General features: G+C 40.4%; 1 protein-coding gene across 6 annotated transcripts in view; it reads right to left on the bottom strand.

Moving 5' to 3' along the window:
• Positions 1–18355, bottom strand: part of RAPGEF5 (Rap guanine nucleotide exchange factor 5) — a 152373-nt gene that overhangs the window by 98814 nt on the left and 35204 nt on the right. For all 6 annotated transcript variants that reach the window (XM_090142681.1, XM_090142682.1, XM_031590087.2 and 3 more), the window contains 3 exons: positions 18141–18309; positions 12318–12384; positions 5998–6046 (listed from right to left, as the gene is read on the bottom strand). In XM_090142681.1, the coding sequence (XP_089998807.1) occupies positions 5998–6046; positions 12318–12384; positions 18141–18309 (285 nt within the window). The remainder of the gene's footprint in view (positions 1–5997; positions 6047–12317; positions 12385–18140; positions 18310–18355) is intronic.

Here is an 18355-nt window from a genome sequence, read left to right as displayed (position 1 = left end):
ATGACTCTCCTGCACCTAGTAGAGGACACTACTCCAGGATGACTTATAAACACTTGCAGAAGATCTCCATCTTTTTCCACACATTTCGCTAAGTCTGACCCTTGCTTTCACGACAAGGGTGCTTGGAGGAAATGCTGTAATGAAATATGGTCTTACATAAATGAACCCACTGCAAAGAAACACAAAGGGACATAAAAGAGCAGCACGCTTGCTCTTATCAGTGTTGTATGCTAGCTTTTTCCCACCTTTCAAACTCTCAATTTTTCCATGGGGAAAAATGCACACCTCTGTGGCACAACTGCCATTTCATTCTGTAAATGAAAACAAGTTCTGCCAGTTCCTAAGGATTTTCAATGGCAGAGAACCAGTGATAATAATATGTGCCCATTTCACAACAGAGATATTGTATATTCCCTTGTTTACAAGACCTGTGCATTCAAAGAGTACTTAATGTGTTTCAGACTCAAACACAGTGCTGAGCTTCTCCATTCTTCAGTAACCTTCATCACATATTTGCAGCCTCATTTTTCAACCACGTGTTGAAAAAAAAAAAAAAAACGGACTCAAATTCTTAAGGACTTCAGAGTCAATGTAACAACTCTACTACAGGTGAGTAGTAACATAACATTGGAACATTCACGTAACATGGACTGATTAATTATTCTGATTTATTATTAGAACAATTCAAATAGTATTTCTAATTATTATAAAGGAGAGTCACCAGAAAGTCTCACACAGATCTGTGCTACTTGAGGAAAAGGGCTGAATGGGAAAGACACAACTTCCTGAGCTAACAAAGCTGATAAAGCAGCGGAATGCTGCCAGAAGGGTCCCCTGGGCTCCTTCCCACACCACTCCCCACCCATCCATTAGAGCTGCCATCCTCACTTTGCACTGATTCCAGCACCTCTCAGCCCTGAGAGGAAGGATCTAAAGATACTGAGTACCTTGGAGAAAAAGTTGCATATAAAATGTAATACTGGTAAATGCAAACTCATTCCCATAGGAAAAATTATACGTAACTGTATGCAGGCAAGACTCCGTTATAGCTCTATGCAGTTTTATTTTCTAAACTTAACACTCAGTACGGATCAAAAAGAAAAACACACACAGACAGAAAAGGAAGAGGATTAGTAATTAATTGATATGTTGCTGAACAGAACACAAACAGAAAATACCATAATACTCCTGCATAAGCTGGTGTGTTTCCGTGTTTTAAATACTTCATGCTGTTCTGGTTGCCTCATCCCAAAGTAACATTATAGAAGATGATCAGCTTTAATGGAAGAGATTTAGAATGAGGAATAAGTAGGGGTTTAGCTTGAAAATGAGACAGCTCACTGGGGATATGACAGAAGGGCACAAAACAGTACGAAGATGAACTGGAGATGAGTTGTTCACCACTTGTGTAACTGGAGAGTAGCATCACAACACCTACCATCATGGGGATTGTGTTTAAAACAAACAAACAAAGAAAAAATGCTTTCACACTCCTCAAACTGTAGGACTCACTGCCACAAGATGGTCTGAAGTACCAATGGGTTCAAAAACTGATCTGACAAATCAATAGTAAGAAAGTTCACCAGGGGCTACCCATCACAGCAGAATGAGAACAGCAAAATCCCTCTTCCACAGACTGGTGGATGCTGAGTGAGCGCATCGGGACTGTCTGTACTTGTTCTGTTCCCCTGCCCTAAGCATCCTCTGCTCATCACTTACAGTGGGATCAGAACTGGATGCACTTTTAACTCAACCAGGCCTGACTGCTGCTGTGTTTCTAACCTGGTGATGTTGCTTCAGGTGAGCTCGCGCATAGCCATGCTGCAGCTCCAGTGGCACTCAGGAGGTGGCAGAGCTGCTGCTGGGAGGGAGAGCTGCTCACAGTCTGTAAGGCTCGAGCCCCACTGGTGTGAGCTCACACCAAATCGTCTGCCCTGCTCTTCTCAGGAAAGAGATGAGAAAACCCCCCTGCCCTGTTTGTTCCCCATGCCATGGTGTGCAGCTCATGCTTACAGATGCCTGACTTCTTGCTTGTGGACAGGATTAGCATGAGCACAGAGCATCCACCTGACAGACTTTGATCAGATGTGATATACCCGTGTATCTCTGCCACTGGCTAAACCTCCAGCCTTAGGCTATTTGCTGCATTTTCTCCCTGCTTTAGCTGCCTTCTCTAACACATAAGGAACATGTCATGAGCCATGACAAGCAATTGAGATAAATGCCAGCCCTTGTAAAGCTTCAGAGCAGGGGCTGCCTCTCTGTTCTGCTCCAGCACACTTGTGGTAGCGATCACAAACCAGCAAGGTATAAACACCACAATTGTAATTGCCAAGCACCTACAATTAAAAACAAAGTTATCTTCTGCTCCAGTTACTTGCTTCCCAAGACCTGTTACCAAATCAAGAATGACAGCATTTAATCTATTTATTTCTGATGTTAAGCAAGAACAATTTTAATGCATTTTTATATGCCACAGAGAAGTGCACAGGCTCGCTTTTTCTTAAGTCAACTTTATTATGAGAGTTTTATTCTGGTGAAACATAAATACACTTTGTAGTCAACAGTGCAACTGAAGACCATAAAAACTTCAGGATTACAGGCATTAATTTTACTCCTTTTGCACTGCTTAGTTTCATTTGCAAAGAAACTACCAATGTTAAGTTCCCCCTGCATGAGGGCTCCCAAGCACCTAGCTACCTGCTTCCCCCTTGCTATGTGTTGCTGAGTGTTATGGATGCAGCATACATTTTAAATATGAACAGGGAAATCTCCACAGCATACAGGTTTTTTATTTCTCAGATTCTGCATTTTTCCTTCAGCCATCTGACAGTTTTATGCTTGTTCTCATACTCTCCCACTCCACAAAAAAAGACCAAAGAACACCTCTGGAGGAAAAGCATTCTCATCCACACCTTGCAGACTTCATTTTCTGCTGATGCTGTCCACCCAGTAAGAATCTGATACTCTGCCCTACCCCACATCAGGCTCATGTCTGTCTTTATTCACAGAGCATTTTGTCAGCAGATACAGACAGTGTCTAGATCTCTGATCTGAAACAGCTGTTCCAGCCCAAGAACTGACATAGCTGTAATTACTGCTTCTCATACACTGAATTTCTTTGACTGCTACATAGCAACCCAAGTTTTATTTCACTGCTTGTTTCACCCTGATAACCAAAGGCAATGCTTCCCCTATCCAAGCACAGCAGACCTCAGAGCCTGGAGTCTATTCAGCTCTCAGAGAGGAGGCTGCAGTTCTCACGTGCTTGCGTAGCACTTTTATGCAACATAGCACAGTGATTGTCACAATAGCTCTAGACAAGTAATATTATAGGTTTTAACAGCCAGTTTTTCTAGTACAATTAAATCACTGGAAAGAGCCTCTTTAAAGGCAGAGGTATAACCAGAAATAAGGAACAAACCACACAATCTTCATTTTGATTTAAAAAAACTTCAAGTTTTGCTCTTCCTGGTAGTGCTAGCCAGCTGTCTGGAGGAAATATTTCAAAACATTGTAACTTTAAAATTACACCAAGCCATCAAAAGCAGCACATAAACGTCTGTATAAGAGCTCTGGGGTTTGCAGTGCAGACCTCAAGGAAAGGTCTGAGTGAAGGCAGGCCCCACCCCAGCACCCAGACCCACCCGGCAGGCAGGACGAGGGCTGCAGCCCACACTCAGCCTGGAACCAAACCAGGGCCACCAGCCCAATAGCCATGTGCCACAGTTTTAAAGCCAAAATAAACTCTTTGTCTGAGGTTTATTTCCTGGAATTATATAGAGTCTTGGACAAGGTTAGAAGAAAAATATCTTAGAAAGATCCTGTGGCTTTTAGCCCCAGAAGCACTTTCTGTGAAATACGCTTCACTTCAGCAGGCACAGCATCCACAGCCTGATTCTTCGCAGTAACTGCTATGCTGTGAACTCAACCATCAGCAATAAAATAAATAAGCATCATCGTCAACCACACTAATTTACTCTGTTCCTACTGAAGTAAAGGCGTTAGCATAAATTAGACCTTACAGTTAAGCCTGTTCATGTAGCCATTTATCTTCTTAACAGTTGTCCAAGATGAGGCACAAAGAAATGCACATTTCAAAACCAAGTGTGCCTGGTTTGGGCTAAAACTGTTTTAAGAGTTGTCTTTCATTCAGATTGAAACTGATTTTGCTCATGTTTCCATTAACATATTAGGAAGGGCCGATCAGCACTTCAGAGCTCTGCAGGAAGCTTTGTTTATTTAAGGCTGAAATTTTTAACTAAACCATTTCTGCCTGCTCAACATGGGCTGCCATTCTACTGGCACAAGGGAGATTCCAAGAACTGCCTTCCTTTCCCATTTTATACCCTGCAGCTCATTCCCAATCCAGTTGCTCCAGTCCCACATCGCAGGGACACAACAGTTTATGGAGCCATCCACGGAACAGAAAAGAGATGCTAATTCAGGTCAAAACAAACTCTTTTAGGGAAAGGAGCTTGTATTCACAAACAGTTGCTGTAATAACATTTGCCGAAAGAACTGAAGATGAGACATAGGAACAGAGATTTCTTGGAGCTGTATAACCGCTACGTAAAAGCTTTGTGGAACTATACACTTGACCCATTTTACAGCAAAACAAAAGGAATCCTTCAATCTCCCCTTAAAATACCCTGTTTTTTTTCTGCACTGAACCAGAGCAGAAGCATTTCCATGTTCAGCCATCATAATTCAGGTGGGACTGGGCTGCTACCAAGTGAGGACAGCAGCAGAGGGCTGCTGACATTGCTAACTACCACAGGAGCTTCAGAAGCCAAGTGATGATACTCAGAATTATGCAGCTCTGAATTCACATTTACGTATGATTGTTTTCTGTGGATTTAGAGGTGACCATGGATGCAACCTATGGGTATTTCTATTTCTGGCCAAAGATGCATCACACTATCTGAAATATTCTTTTAATATGGAAGTATTTGCAGATATACCAGCCACATCTTCTGGTGCCTTGAGCTTACGGTGTCGTTTTGTGCACAGTGGTGTGTTGCATATAATAAGTTTTTGCTGTACTTGCAAGCAGCAGATAGACATACGGATACAGGTCCTATGACACCATATCATTAGCAAGTCAGAAAATAGCTCAAAGTGCAAGATCTATTACCTCAATTTCTAGCAAAATCACTGAAGTCACAAGAGATGCTCAGTGAAATTACTCCCAAAGACCTCTAAGGCTTTGGGAACATGCCAGTAATTTAAGTCAACTCTATTTCTGTTTTGCTCTGGCAATACATTCATCTCTCCCTTTGCCAAAGGCAGTTTGCCCTGACTGCACATTAACAGGCAAAGACACCTGAGAGTTAACCCTGTACAGGAGCAGGTCTGCTCACGTAGGTTTGGATAGTTCCTATGCAAAGCCAGGGAAGTGGCTGTGCTGATAAACACTGACAGAGGTGAATGACCACAGATTCCAGTACCTTTACACTCTATCAAGAGCACATGCTATAATGCTCATATTCTCAGATTTTCAGTTACCTTTCCCCTTTCTGACTTCATAACTGTTACTATAGTCATTTGGGTGCATCAGACAAGTCCTCAGGAAAGAAAGCCCTCATGCACAAAGTTGGCCTTTTGCTTAAGATAAGGAAGTGCACCTGTTCAGGCAAGTAAAACACAGCAGAGATGGCATGAGATGCCAGGCCATACAATAAACACAGGGAAACTATCAACTTATTTGTCTGTTATAAAGTGCAAAGCCAGAGGTAATAACAACATTAGCCAGCAAGAGATCTGTGTTCAATTCAAGCATAGCACTTGTATTTTACCAGCAAGGCCATTAGATGTGATGGGAAGAAAAGCTAAACTTCACACTAATTGCACAGTGCCTTGCAAGCACATTCTCCAGTGAGAGGGGAATGAGCTCCATCTTTGCCTCCCAATCTTAATAGGACAGCAACAAAAATATAAATAACAACAAAAGGGAGCAATGTTATACAAACCTCTCCAAAGTCCAGTCTGACTCACCTGACTTCCTGGCTTTCAAGGCAATGACAGCCGCCAGCTCTCTCTGAACCTAAAATACCAGGAAAGGAAGCGATGGTTACTGATAGGCAGTAAAACAAACAAAAAAAGCAACCCTGGTAGGATACAGAGTATCAGTATTTTGGAGCAGTAAACTACAGGAGGCATTACACAGAAAGTCTTAAAACTGCAGTCACTTTTCTAGGAAATCTATTTCTTTTTTTCAGCTGGGAATCCTGTGACAATGATTTTGTTTCAGCCTTAATTAAATGTAAATATTGCACCTTTCTTAGGGAATGGCTAATTCAGTAGCTTGACATGCAATTTATTTGTGCAGCATATCTCCTTCACAAGCATACACTTAAGACTTCTTCCTTTCCTTCTTAAATGTTTATTTTATCTCTACTGAGCACCCTTGTAGCCTTGGACTTTTGCGTGACTGCAGCACAGGCACATTGCCCATGCTGGGGTTTGGCTAAGGTTCGTGGATATAACTGGCATTCACTTTTGCAGTCTCGAGGAGGGAACAACATCTCCTACTTGCATGGCTGACCATTTCAGGACCAAAATTTAGCTCCTATTTCTGCACATGCACCTGCAGCTATCTTGTTTCCAGGTTTCCAGGCTATCTTACCGGGATGTGATGAAATGACTGCCATGCCAGCCAACTCCCTCTCTCAGCTTCTTGTCTCTGCTTTCCTGAATTCCCTCTACTTTCCATATAATCTCTTATGCTACCAGACACAGTTTCTTTAGCTACCTCACCCCTAGAATCTTTTTCCTCCATAGATCTTTTCCTTTAAAAAAAATAACAAATTTCCATATTATGTGTATTTCATTTATGCTGTATACTTCTCACTACCATCACCTATATCTCCCAGCTGCCTCAAGTGCCTTGAGGAGACACAGAATTCCAGGTGCTCTCCTGCATACACCACAATGCTTCCCTCCCTCTGCCGCATCCAATTCTCCCAGCTCCCCTTGTTTCCCAAAGCAGCCTGTTCTGAGAATAACAAAAGAACGGTGGGACACTCCAACAGTTTTTCTGGGGATTGTCTTATCTCTCTGCACAAAGTCTCTTGCATAGCACACTACCTGTTTTGTCTAACAGACCTGTGCACAGCTCAGGCTATTCTGAAGTGGGAGTTTTGGAATATGATTTCTGAAAGGATGCAAAATTAAAAATATCATTTACAAAACGTAGTGTATGACCATGAAGAGCCCCCGTAATAGCACAGTCAATAACAACAGTCTATATCCCATTCACAACACTGAAGAAAAGTTTAAAACTATAAAACCAAAATAATCAACGTTATATTGCTCTGAGCAGAAAGACAGACTGCAGCGATTACCAGGAGAAGACAAAATTGCATAGGACATGTCAGGACAATGGTGACCCTGCATCCGCTGATCAACAGCTGCCACCCAGCAGCCTGCTCCACGTGGGGCAGAAAGCAGTCATACCAGAGGCCACATCCTTCCTTCTCTTATAGGAAAGGAAGTGACAGCTTTTTTGCTGTCTTCGCAAGATACAAGGATCTTTTCTACTCCTTGATGCTGCCCCACGGAAAGGGACCTACTTCTCGGCCTCTCCAAGCAGGAAAGTATGAAGGCAGTGCCACAGATCTCTTAAGTGCTGTCCTGTTTCCAGCACAATTGTGCAAGCTGGCAATATCACCTTCCCTTCCTTCCTTCCTGTATACTCATTCCCACGTCTGGAGAATTGTTAATCATGTTTAATATAAGCACAAACTGCAAGCATGATAGGAAAGAACTTTTTTTTTTTTTGGCAAAACTACTTTGCATGCTTACTTGCAACATTTAATATACACAATAACACACACAAGCTATCCAGAGAGATTTTACATAAAAGCCCAAGCCGTTTCAGAATAACCTCACCAGCACTTCTCTTGGATAAACCACTCAGACCTCGTGCTTTTTGTTAACCTCAGCAGGAGGTACCAATGTCAGTGCCCCAGGTGCACACAATATGAAATAGTGCACTAATGATTCATCTTTATCTTCTAGTGTTTAAAAAACACGTTAGCTCAAGATAAGCCTTAGGAGACATAACAGTCTTCAACAGTTGTAAACATATCAATTTTCCAATTCTGTTTGGATTAAATGCAAATCTTTGTGTTTAAAAAAAAAACAATGAAATACCACCTTCCTAGAAACAGGAGAAAAAGCAGCACTGAGGTATCCTGCTATTCTGTGTACAGTATTACTTTCTCTTACAAGGTAGAACTTTCTCAATTTGAACAACAGTGTTATCATCACAGGCAATAACAGCACTACTTTTCTGAATTTTCTCTATATTAAGCAAAATATCTTGTTGGTTGGAATGTGCCAAGAATGTAGCTGGTGTTGAACTTAATCTGACCAAAACCTTTAAGCTAAAGTAGGGTGGGAAAAAATGTCCCTTCAGTCTTAATATTAAGCAAACGCTCCTTTCTCAAAGGGTTTCATCCTGTCTGTCTGAGCTCCCTCTCATAGGATTCATTCCAGTCACTAAGAATTGGTGTCACTAAGCATCCTTCTGGATTTGCCTGGTGTCCCTAGATTTCATAATCTATATGCTTTTGTCTATTTTAGCATAAATGCACTTGACACCTCCGCTGGACATGCAATTCCTAAGCATCACTACACCAACGGAAATCAGTGTACAACATTCATTCCTCACTGCACACATGCCACACATTATCATACTTCTTCCTAATAGTTTTTCAGTTACCGCATGTTTGAGAAAATCAAATCCCACATCACATTGCAGATAATAATCTAGACTCAAAGTAAAATATATATTCAAACAAGAGCTATGCCTACCATTATAAATGGAGATATTAAATACAAAAATTGTTTATTCATGTAGCTTGTCACCACAAAGTGAGCACTATCTAAATAGTATCCCATTTTGAGCAGTAATGAAGATGTCAAGACTGATTCAGTCTTAAAGACTAGCTCACCACATTGTATTTACAGAAATATTATTATTACAGTCAAAAGAGAATGTCTTGTGTGCGCATCTTGCCACATCTTATTCAGTTTTCCTTTTGCAATAAGAAAGAGCAAGAGTATTCACATGGAGTGGTACCCACGTGTATGTCTGCTTCCTCAAATACAAGCAGTAAATTTACATGGTTAATCTTCCCATCCTCAAAAGACAGACATGGCTAAAAAAATGTAAAGAGTTTAATCCACATTTTTGTACCTCAGGTAATGACAGTATGATGGACTCCAAATAAATGCAGTACCTGGATGACTTCTTAAGGTACCAGGAAACTGTATTTCCCAGATGCACTGCATTAACACCTCAAGTATGCTCTTTCACCTTATCACAAGGTGATGCAACAGAAACACTCAGAGACATCTCAAAGTGCTCTGGTTTTAACAGACAGTGCTACAAGACGTTTTAGATGCATGTCCTTCTTTGGGACATGACAAAGACTTAATCGCAGCTCTGGAATGCTTCTTTAAACCCAGGAGTGATCTTTACATTTTTCCTAAATACTCACTGCAGTGGAGTATAAAATGAGAGCATGAAGCTCACTAGGTTCCTTTCAGTTACCTTCACTGACTCTGCTTCTTCCACTGTAGAGCAACTCATAAAGAAAAACCAACACATGACCAAGTTAGTTTCTTGTATTATGTACCTGACTCTGCTTTTAAAAGAGGTGTATTCCATGGATTAGGTACAAAGATGAGAGAAAAAAAATCTCTGCGGTTTTCTCCAACTGCCCTTCTGATGTGCTATCATTCACCACAGCCACTCTTATCTTCTATGATCTCCATAGTCATTGTTTAAAACTAAGAGTGAGTTTCCTTGCCTGACCATTTCAACTGGCTGAGTTATCCTAAAACATATGAATTGTGCAGTGAATGTGAGAAGCAGAGTTATGCAAAAGAAACAACACCTGGTAAAGAATATTAGGGAGTAATAAGAGAAAGGCTAACAAAAAAGCCAGACTGCAGTAAAATAAAAGAGGTAAAACGAGGAATTCACCAACCTTGTGCAGGTGTCTGTGCCAGTCACTCCCTGTTCCCTTTATGCAGAGTGAATACATCACCATTACAGCTTAAGGCATGTTTGCTTTTTGTAAAAGCAGACTTCCAAAATAAATCTCACATTCAGCAGCCTAAAAATGCCTATTTCTACTCCCTGGCTCTATGGAGTGCCTGGGGAAACTAGCTTAGAGGTAGATGCTTGCCACATGGCCACTTGTATTTAGGTGAGGTGTATTCTACCCTTTGCAACAGAAAAGCTTTAGTAGGGATAGAGAAGTACACAATTAGACCTTAAGTGTATCCACGTCTAGAAGTTCTCTGTACACTTTCCAACACTAAACCAATGATTTATATGTTAGGCACACAGACTCCTTGGTTGGGGAGACCCTCCCAATCAGTTTATATATTTAAATTTGCAAATTCAATCTCTAAAAAAGAAAACCTGGCACAGGAGCATCCTTCTGACCTGACACAGAATGTTTTAATCTGTTATAGGAAAGACAGAGAAAGATGAGCAGACGGCAGTAGTATTTGCAGGCTGTTTTCCCTTATTGCCTGATGGGATTTGAACCTCTGTACCCATGTGTTCACCCTCTGTGAAACGCATGAAAAAGTAAAATCTAATCTCCAGCTCTTTAGGACTGGAGGCAAGATTCTTCACTTCTGGAACACTAATCTGAAGAATACTGTGAGCAGATTCTGAAGTACGGATTCTTCAAGTAAGAGTGGTTTAATTCTGTACAGAATACAAGAATATTCAGTGCACCAAAAAAGAGTACATTGCAAACAAATTTCCAGTCATGGCCTTCATGGTTGGCTTCCTGCTCCAGCTCACAGGGCTCTTTTCCAAGAAAAAAAAACATAGAGAACCTATATCCTGACGAGGACAGCATCCTGCTGAACAGTGAAAGCTGAGGGTTCAATTCCCCTTGAAGCACATGAAGGCTCACCATGAAGTCTTAAGCAGAATATTAGATCCCAAACTACTGGATGGAGGAAATGGAGTAAAGCAATATTACAGATTATATTTCAGCTTCCCTTAGAGGGAGAAGTTAATATGTAAATGTTAACATTTGAGGCATTCTGCTCTGTTCTCAGGCTTTTTGTCCAGAGTTTGACTAGCAAATTGATACAGAGAGCCTGTACAAACAGGAAAAAGCAGGAAAAAAAAAAAATCAGTTGTTTCTGACACTACCATGCCAATGAATGGACTTCAGGCCATCTGGAAATGCAATTGCCTAATTTTTCTTCAGTTAGTTAGCTGCAGTAGTAAAACGGCTCATTAAAAATAAAACAAAATTGAACATACATCTTATTGTTGGAATCGCCAAGGATGTAGTTCAAAGGTTTGACCTTGCAAGATAGATGAGAAGCACTCTGAACTCAATGTCAATTACTCAAATGTTTAGAGATGCACATTCTCCTCCAACCTGTCCATCAACAGTTCGATCCAGTGCTCTCAACATGTTTTGCTGAGACAAAACACATTCTTTTAGTTTTGAGAGAGGAATCTTTTGATGGCTACTGGTAACGTTCAATCAAGAAAATGGTTTAGAGGGGTTTGTTTGCTTTGTTGTTGTGCTGTTACTTTTTTTTTGTATTTGTTTTTTTTTTTTAAGATGACTTCGCAGTAAGTATGTTTTTCTATTTTTTTTTATCCCAAGTAAAAGTAAAAACGAAGGAAATCAAGTTTCCCATTCTTTCATTTTAGTGTCAGAAAAAAAAAAGGTAGAAAACAAACAAGAAATTTGAATATAGGGAAAATAAAAAATAAAGAACAATTTACAAACACAGAATTTTCTAACCTCATAATTTTGCAGGTGTTGAGCAAAGAGAATTGTTGTCTTTCCACATTTTTGTAAATATCTTTTGTGAAAACATTTGTCTTTAAAAAGCTCAGCACAAATTTTCCTTCCTTTCAATTTTTCAGAGTTTTCAACATACCCACTTGATTCGTTTTTCTCTTCCTTGCTTTCCCCTAGACTATTGCTGCTTTTCATTTGACCATGAGGATCTGAGTGCAAACTAGCTGGCAGAAAAATCAGCGTGATTCTCCAAATTGATATTTCCTGGGCTATGAATAGCATGGATTATAAGAGAGCAAAACTGCAGTCCTTCCTTGGACTGATTTTAATAGCTGTGTAATTACACACTAAGTCTCTAATAGAGCTTCCTCTTTTTAGGGACAAAAAAAAAAAAAAAAAAAGTTTGCATTACAAACACCTCCTCACTAAGACTTGCTTCTTTAATTTGAAAAGATCCAAAACATGACAGTATTTCAAACACAATCAGTACAAACTTTGATGCAGTGACCTTACCGCAGAAGTGAGACGAGCAAGAATTTCAGCATTGGTTTCTGCTGTATCTTCTATTTTTTGATCAGGCCTTAAAAAACAAAAATAAGATTATATTATTTCTTTCATTCTGTTTCAACATCTTTTGATTTCTGAAAAGCACAGAGCTATATGGCCAGAGGCACTAATATAAAAAAGGGCTTTTGAGATTCTACATCAAAAAGATGACTGCAACGTGACAATAATTAATTGTGTCAGTAACTACAGAGCACAGCCTTTGTACCTTGCTGTCAAGAACTTTTGTGATTGGATTGACGTAAATCAATGAGAGAATTCTTCAGCTATAAAAACATGATGAAAAACTGAAGAACACGGGACATTCTTAACTCAAAGTTGCTTATGTGAATGCATATTTTGCTGTGCTATAAACATATGCCATCAGCAGAGCAAAGCCTTCCGTCTGCCCACCAACCAGCTTTCCTCAAGTGTGGAGAATTATCTTTAATGGTACACGAACTTGCACAGATAAAAGCAGGCAGCATCAAAATTACTATGGGGCAGGTGCAGTTTGATATTTATGAAAAAGTAAAATTGAAAAGAATAAAGATAAGAAACCATAAATTAGCAAACTAAAGTAACAGCTGAGAACACCGTTAGGTTGCAATGACAGTAATTCACAAAACAGAAAGACTTGATGCGTCTTTACAAAAATGGGGCAGTGCATGATGAACCCTTGTAGAGGCTGTCACAGAATTTTCCCATGTGGAAGAAGCCACACTGAGACTGCTGTGGGATAGAAGTATTTTGTCTTTAAAACAGTCTAATTCTCACCAGTAAACTACCCGTGAGCCTTTCATAAGGCTTACAGACAATCAAAATATTGTCAACCACAGATACAAGTACGATAGGATTATAACTGTGGGAAGAAGAAAAGGATATCTTTTACTTTTGACAGTTTTCAAGAAGCATGGCGTGCCAGCGAGTTGAGCAGATATGCATAACTGCAGCTGCTGTACTAAACATAAATCACTGGTATTAACAGTTCCTTCTGTCTTTGGCTCAATTATTTAATTGCTCATATGCCTTGATGTGTTTAGAGAGATTACTGACAAGATGTCTGGAATACACAGCTGGAGCATTTGTGGTTCTTACAACCCATGTCCGAAAATTTCTTTCCCTAATTAAAAAATTAAGGTCAGAAAGCATTGGATGACACATACATTCATCCTCTGGCAAGGATATTCAAATCAAAAAGGTAATCTCGATTAGAAAGCATCATTATTATCACAACTACCTTTCCATTCAAAGAAAAAATGTGATTTGATGTTTTAAGTGTTATAAAGAGCCCAAAATAAATAAATAAAAGTTTGCATTTAATGATTTATTCAATTTCTCTCTTCCTAATTTGGAACGAGATGAGAATAGCTGACCAATATCTATGCCTACATTTCCCTGCACATCTGATCTTTTCTGATCCCCCCAGAACCAGGACGGGATGAGGTTTTTCTAAATGAGAGGCAAAAGACAGCACCTCTATACACAGCTACAGATACAGTTCATCAGAAAAGCACATAACACAGCTATTTCCATCTTGGGTTTTTTTTTTCTAATCTCTTCATCTTCTATTTTAAAATATTCCCCATATTCATCTGCATATGAGCTTCAAATTCTTATGAAAACATTAATGCACTTATAATTGTAGCCAACTTCCCAGGATTTAAGAGGAAGATTGTATTTTGATATCCAAGCTAATGAAAATATAGCAGGACTGGTACTGAACAGAGACCAAAAGCCCACATAAACAAGTCTAATGACTACACTGCCCAGTCTTGGCATACTTGAACAGAGCAAAAGACAGGGATGCTTGCCCCAGATCTGCAAACAGGCAGGTCAGATTTGCACAATCACCACCATGCACCACGTGGAAGCAAATGCATTGCTTCCCAAGCTGCTAACAGAGGAAGTGATACAGCTGTGCTCATGATCCCATGCCTGGACAGTACCTCAAATATCCAATGTAGAGCCACAACTTATGCTGTATGCTAGGTGTACAATCTACATACAACACAAATAAAAGACCCAGAGATAACTAGGAGTTGTCTCCATTCAGCAAAAGCTTTCCAGGAACCCCAAAAGGCACTCACTAAATGGATATCCCATCCTGGTATCTGTATTAAAACCAATCTACCCATAAAGCGGCTGCTTTTCTAAAGTTAATAAAATGCATATTATTTTTGGACAGAAGATACAGAGTATAGTGTAAAATTTGTGAAAATAAATCCCATTTCTAATTTTTCCTTCAAATAACTACAAAGGTACTGTTCGTTCCAATAGTCCAAGGCATCCAATGTGTTCTGGCGCCGGGAATTAGGTGTCGTTATAAACATCTCCATTTGCAAAGAAGGAAGTAGAAGCACATAAAGATTAAATGTCTGATACAGTGCCACTGCAGTCACTGGGAAAGAATTCAGGAGGCAGTGAATGAGAGCCTAACTGACTGCTCAAGGCTGCAAGGAAGTCCATGGCAGAGCTCTGAATACAAATCTTTTGTTCCCAGGTTAAGCCAACATTCACTTATTTTCTATTCAAGCAGAACTTGGCCATGATTAACATCGTGTGTTTAATGACCCCAAGAGACTTCAACATCAGTCTCAGCTCATCTGGCAACATCTACAGCGGCTCAACACTGAGAATACATGCAACAGCATGCTCCTGGGTGAGCAGATCCGTTGTGCTCCTGGGATCCACCAGTGCACCTGACAACCCAGGAAAGCACAGTACCTTTGCTGCCCATCAGCTTGCAGAGATAGAGCTCATTGAGCACCTGCAAAGAGCTCAGCATTGTATCCTGGTGCACAAGCAGGAGGTCACTGCTCATTTCATCAAAAGCGAGGAATGCAATTAACACAGTAATAATGGCCCTCTCCCTATAAACATGGGGAAGCCAACAGTACAGACTATGAGAAAAAAATAACAGAAAAAAGAATACAAAAAATTAAGGTAGAAAGAGACAGTGCTAAAGGTATCAAAAACAACTATACGTGTATTTGGTAAGGTAAACACTCACTGCAAGAAAAGGTTTTTAGAATTGCCTTTCTTCATTAAAAGAAACACATCAGTTTATTTAACTTGGTGGGATGACTTTAACAAAGACCTCATCACATCTATTCACTTTCAGATTGTGTTCTAGCAGTTTATTACGTGCATCAGACATGGAGAATTTTGAAACTGGAAAACCCACCTTTCCCTTTCAGTATCACCTTCCCTAGAGACTGTAACACTACTTAACATTCAGTTCCTTCAATATGTACTTTAAAAAAAGCACCTCTTCAATCTGACAGGTAAAATCTCCAGAAAATAACTCTTCAGTGACAACATTCCCAAAAGGAATCCAGCTTTGACTAAAATTTGAATAATGTGAGCTAGAAGGAGCTGGAAAGGTACATTAAAGATTAATTGTTCAATTTATGTGACAGGGAGCATCCTCCACAAGAAATGCCTGTTACACTGAAATGATGAAAGAGCAAAGCTGGCATTAAAATGGAGGAACTCTGGCCAAGGTCAGCATGCCTGGCATATTTTTAACTTGAACCTGAAAAGTCTCAAACCCATTCTTTTACCCAGTATCCTTTATGTAACATGTCAGTATGAACTATCTGGTTTGCCTTTTGAGTCAAAGCCTTTCTACAAGTAGTCACGAACCATGACAAGTGGCCTCATTTGCAGTGATAATGAGGAAAACCACAATCCCCACTGAAACCAAGATGAAACAGCCCTGATTATTTAAGGAACAGCCAAATTGTTTACTACTCAAGTAGACTGGAGGATAAGAATTTCTGTTTCCAAAACTGTTCAAAGGTTTTGTTCCACGAGTCATCTGCTTAGATCACACTCAACCCTGCTTTAGCCAATTTATGGGCTTCGTCCCTTGTCAGAGCTCACTCAAGCTGACCAAATAAATTCATTTTCAGAGGAAGCCTCACTCTAGAACTGTCAATTTCTGGTCATGAGGGCAGTCAGCAACAAGAGCAGTCATCAAGATCCTGCCTTGAGCCATACACAGAAGTTACTGAGTTCTTTTGCAATCAACTCACTGTACTTTAGACACAGACAGAATGCCTGGATTTAAGAAACTGGGCTTGAGACATTTCCAGGCACTTTGCACTTTATGCTCTTTTAAATTATTTCTGTTAGATATTTATTTGAGAGAGTGTGTTTTTAGTATCTACTACATAGAGAAGGAACATTTTGTTACCAAAAAGTTTTGTATCTGGCATTAAAGAGAAAAGAAAATCACTCTGTTGCCAAAGTAAGAATTCTCCACAGCTTAAGTATCGTGTTTGAGGCTTCATTACACTACGGACAATGAAAGAATTTAACCCAACTCATCTACTCTGGCCAGCTCCTGTAGCTCTGCCAAGGCATGAGGGGTCATGATTCTCCAGACCTCTCACTGACGCCTTTTTCTATATTTTGGCCTCTCACTGGGACACAAACAAGTATGTTCTAGATGCTGTAAATAGACAATGTTTAGCATGCAGCTGTTTCAGCACAGAAGGTATGTTAATATCCCATGGTGAATTCAAGAGTTGCTGAACTCCCACTACCCCTCCTCAAAAGAAGAGAGGGAGAAAATAACGTGGAAAAAGGCTTGAGGATTGAGATATGGATCGGGAGATCATTCATCAGTTGCCATCAAAGGCAAAACAGACTCAGCACAAGGAGATTAATAAAAATTATTGCCTATTAATAAAAGGCTAGAGCAGTGAGAACTAAATGCAAACCAAAACCACCTTTCCCTTATCTACCCCCTTCTACTTCCTCACCCTGGCAGCACAGGAGAACGGGGAATGGAGGCTGCACTCAGTCAGTAACACTTCATTTCCGCCGCACCTGCAGGGGTACCCATGGGCTGCAGCTCCTTCAGCCATATCCACTGCTGCAGCATGGATAGAGGAGGTCTCTCCTTGGGCTGCAGGAAACTTTTGCTCTGTGCCTGGAGCACCTCCTGCCCTCTTTCTGTACTGACCCTGGTGGCTGCAGGGCTGTTTCTCTCACATTTCTCACTACATTCCTACAGCTACGGTGCAGCATTCACTCTTAAATATGTGTAACCAGCATCGCTCATGGCTCAGCCCTAGCCAGCAGCAGGTCCCTTTTTTGGAGCAACTGGAACTGGATCTGAGCTGACAAGGGAATTTTCGGGCTCTGCTCAGAGGCCATCCCTGTGTCTCTTCCACTACCAAATCCCTGCCATGTAAACCACATACACATCCACGAGTCAGGTGGAAGAAGAGAAACAGGAAGGGAAACTCTTAAATTAAATATATAAGAGATAAAAACGTGAGACAACAGAGCTCTGACAAACATGCAATAGCAAACTAAAAACAGATGACTGAAGCTACCACATTCCTACTCATCCACTCTATCCACCTGCTAGCTGAGCCTGACCCAGGACAAGGGCATCTGAGCTGCTAGTCAATCTGCTCCACAGCATGCTTGCTGCCAAATTAGTGCCAAACTTCGAAATGCAGGAGAACACCCCCAAAAAATAAAGCAGCTTCTGTAGGTAGTATTGCAAGCAACAGTCAGCAAGGTAATATATAAGAACCGAAGTATCTAAACAACACCAAGAGTACTGCCATTTATCTAGCACCAATGATTTTCTCAGATGTTAATCACAGTGCAGATCACAGGGAAGCCCATCTCTACAAAGCTTCCCAACCCTGAGTAGTAGAAAGCTGGCTCATTTGCACAGTGGTTTTGTGGTAAATAGTGTCATTGACAAGTCAGTCACCTGTTTACAAAACAGTCTTAAGTTTAAAACAGATGTAGATGTCTACTTACAGATTGCACATGTCAATCCTGGGAGGAGACAATGGCAGTAGTTGAAGTAGGAGTTTTACAGCATTCTTCCAACCTCCTTCTTTCTCAAATTCACAGAAAAGGTAGGTACATTCATCCGCTGAGAACTGGTAGAAAGTATAAGTGTCTCGAAAATAGACTTCTCGATCCACTGTTAGAAAAAAATAACATTAAACTTTTACCACATAAAGGTTCTG

This window comes from Phasianus colchicus, chromosome 6, assembly GCF_987193195.1.
Source record: "Phasianus colchicus chromosome 6, bPhaCol1.hap1.1, whole genome shotgun sequence".
In the NCBI taxonomy this organism is placed as follows: domain Eukaryota; kingdom Metazoa; phylum Chordata; class Aves; order Galliformes; family Phasianidae; genus Phasianus; species Phasianus colchicus.
Note: the sequence above shows the minus strand (reverse complement) of the source record. Positions and strands in the feature narration are given on the sequence as shown.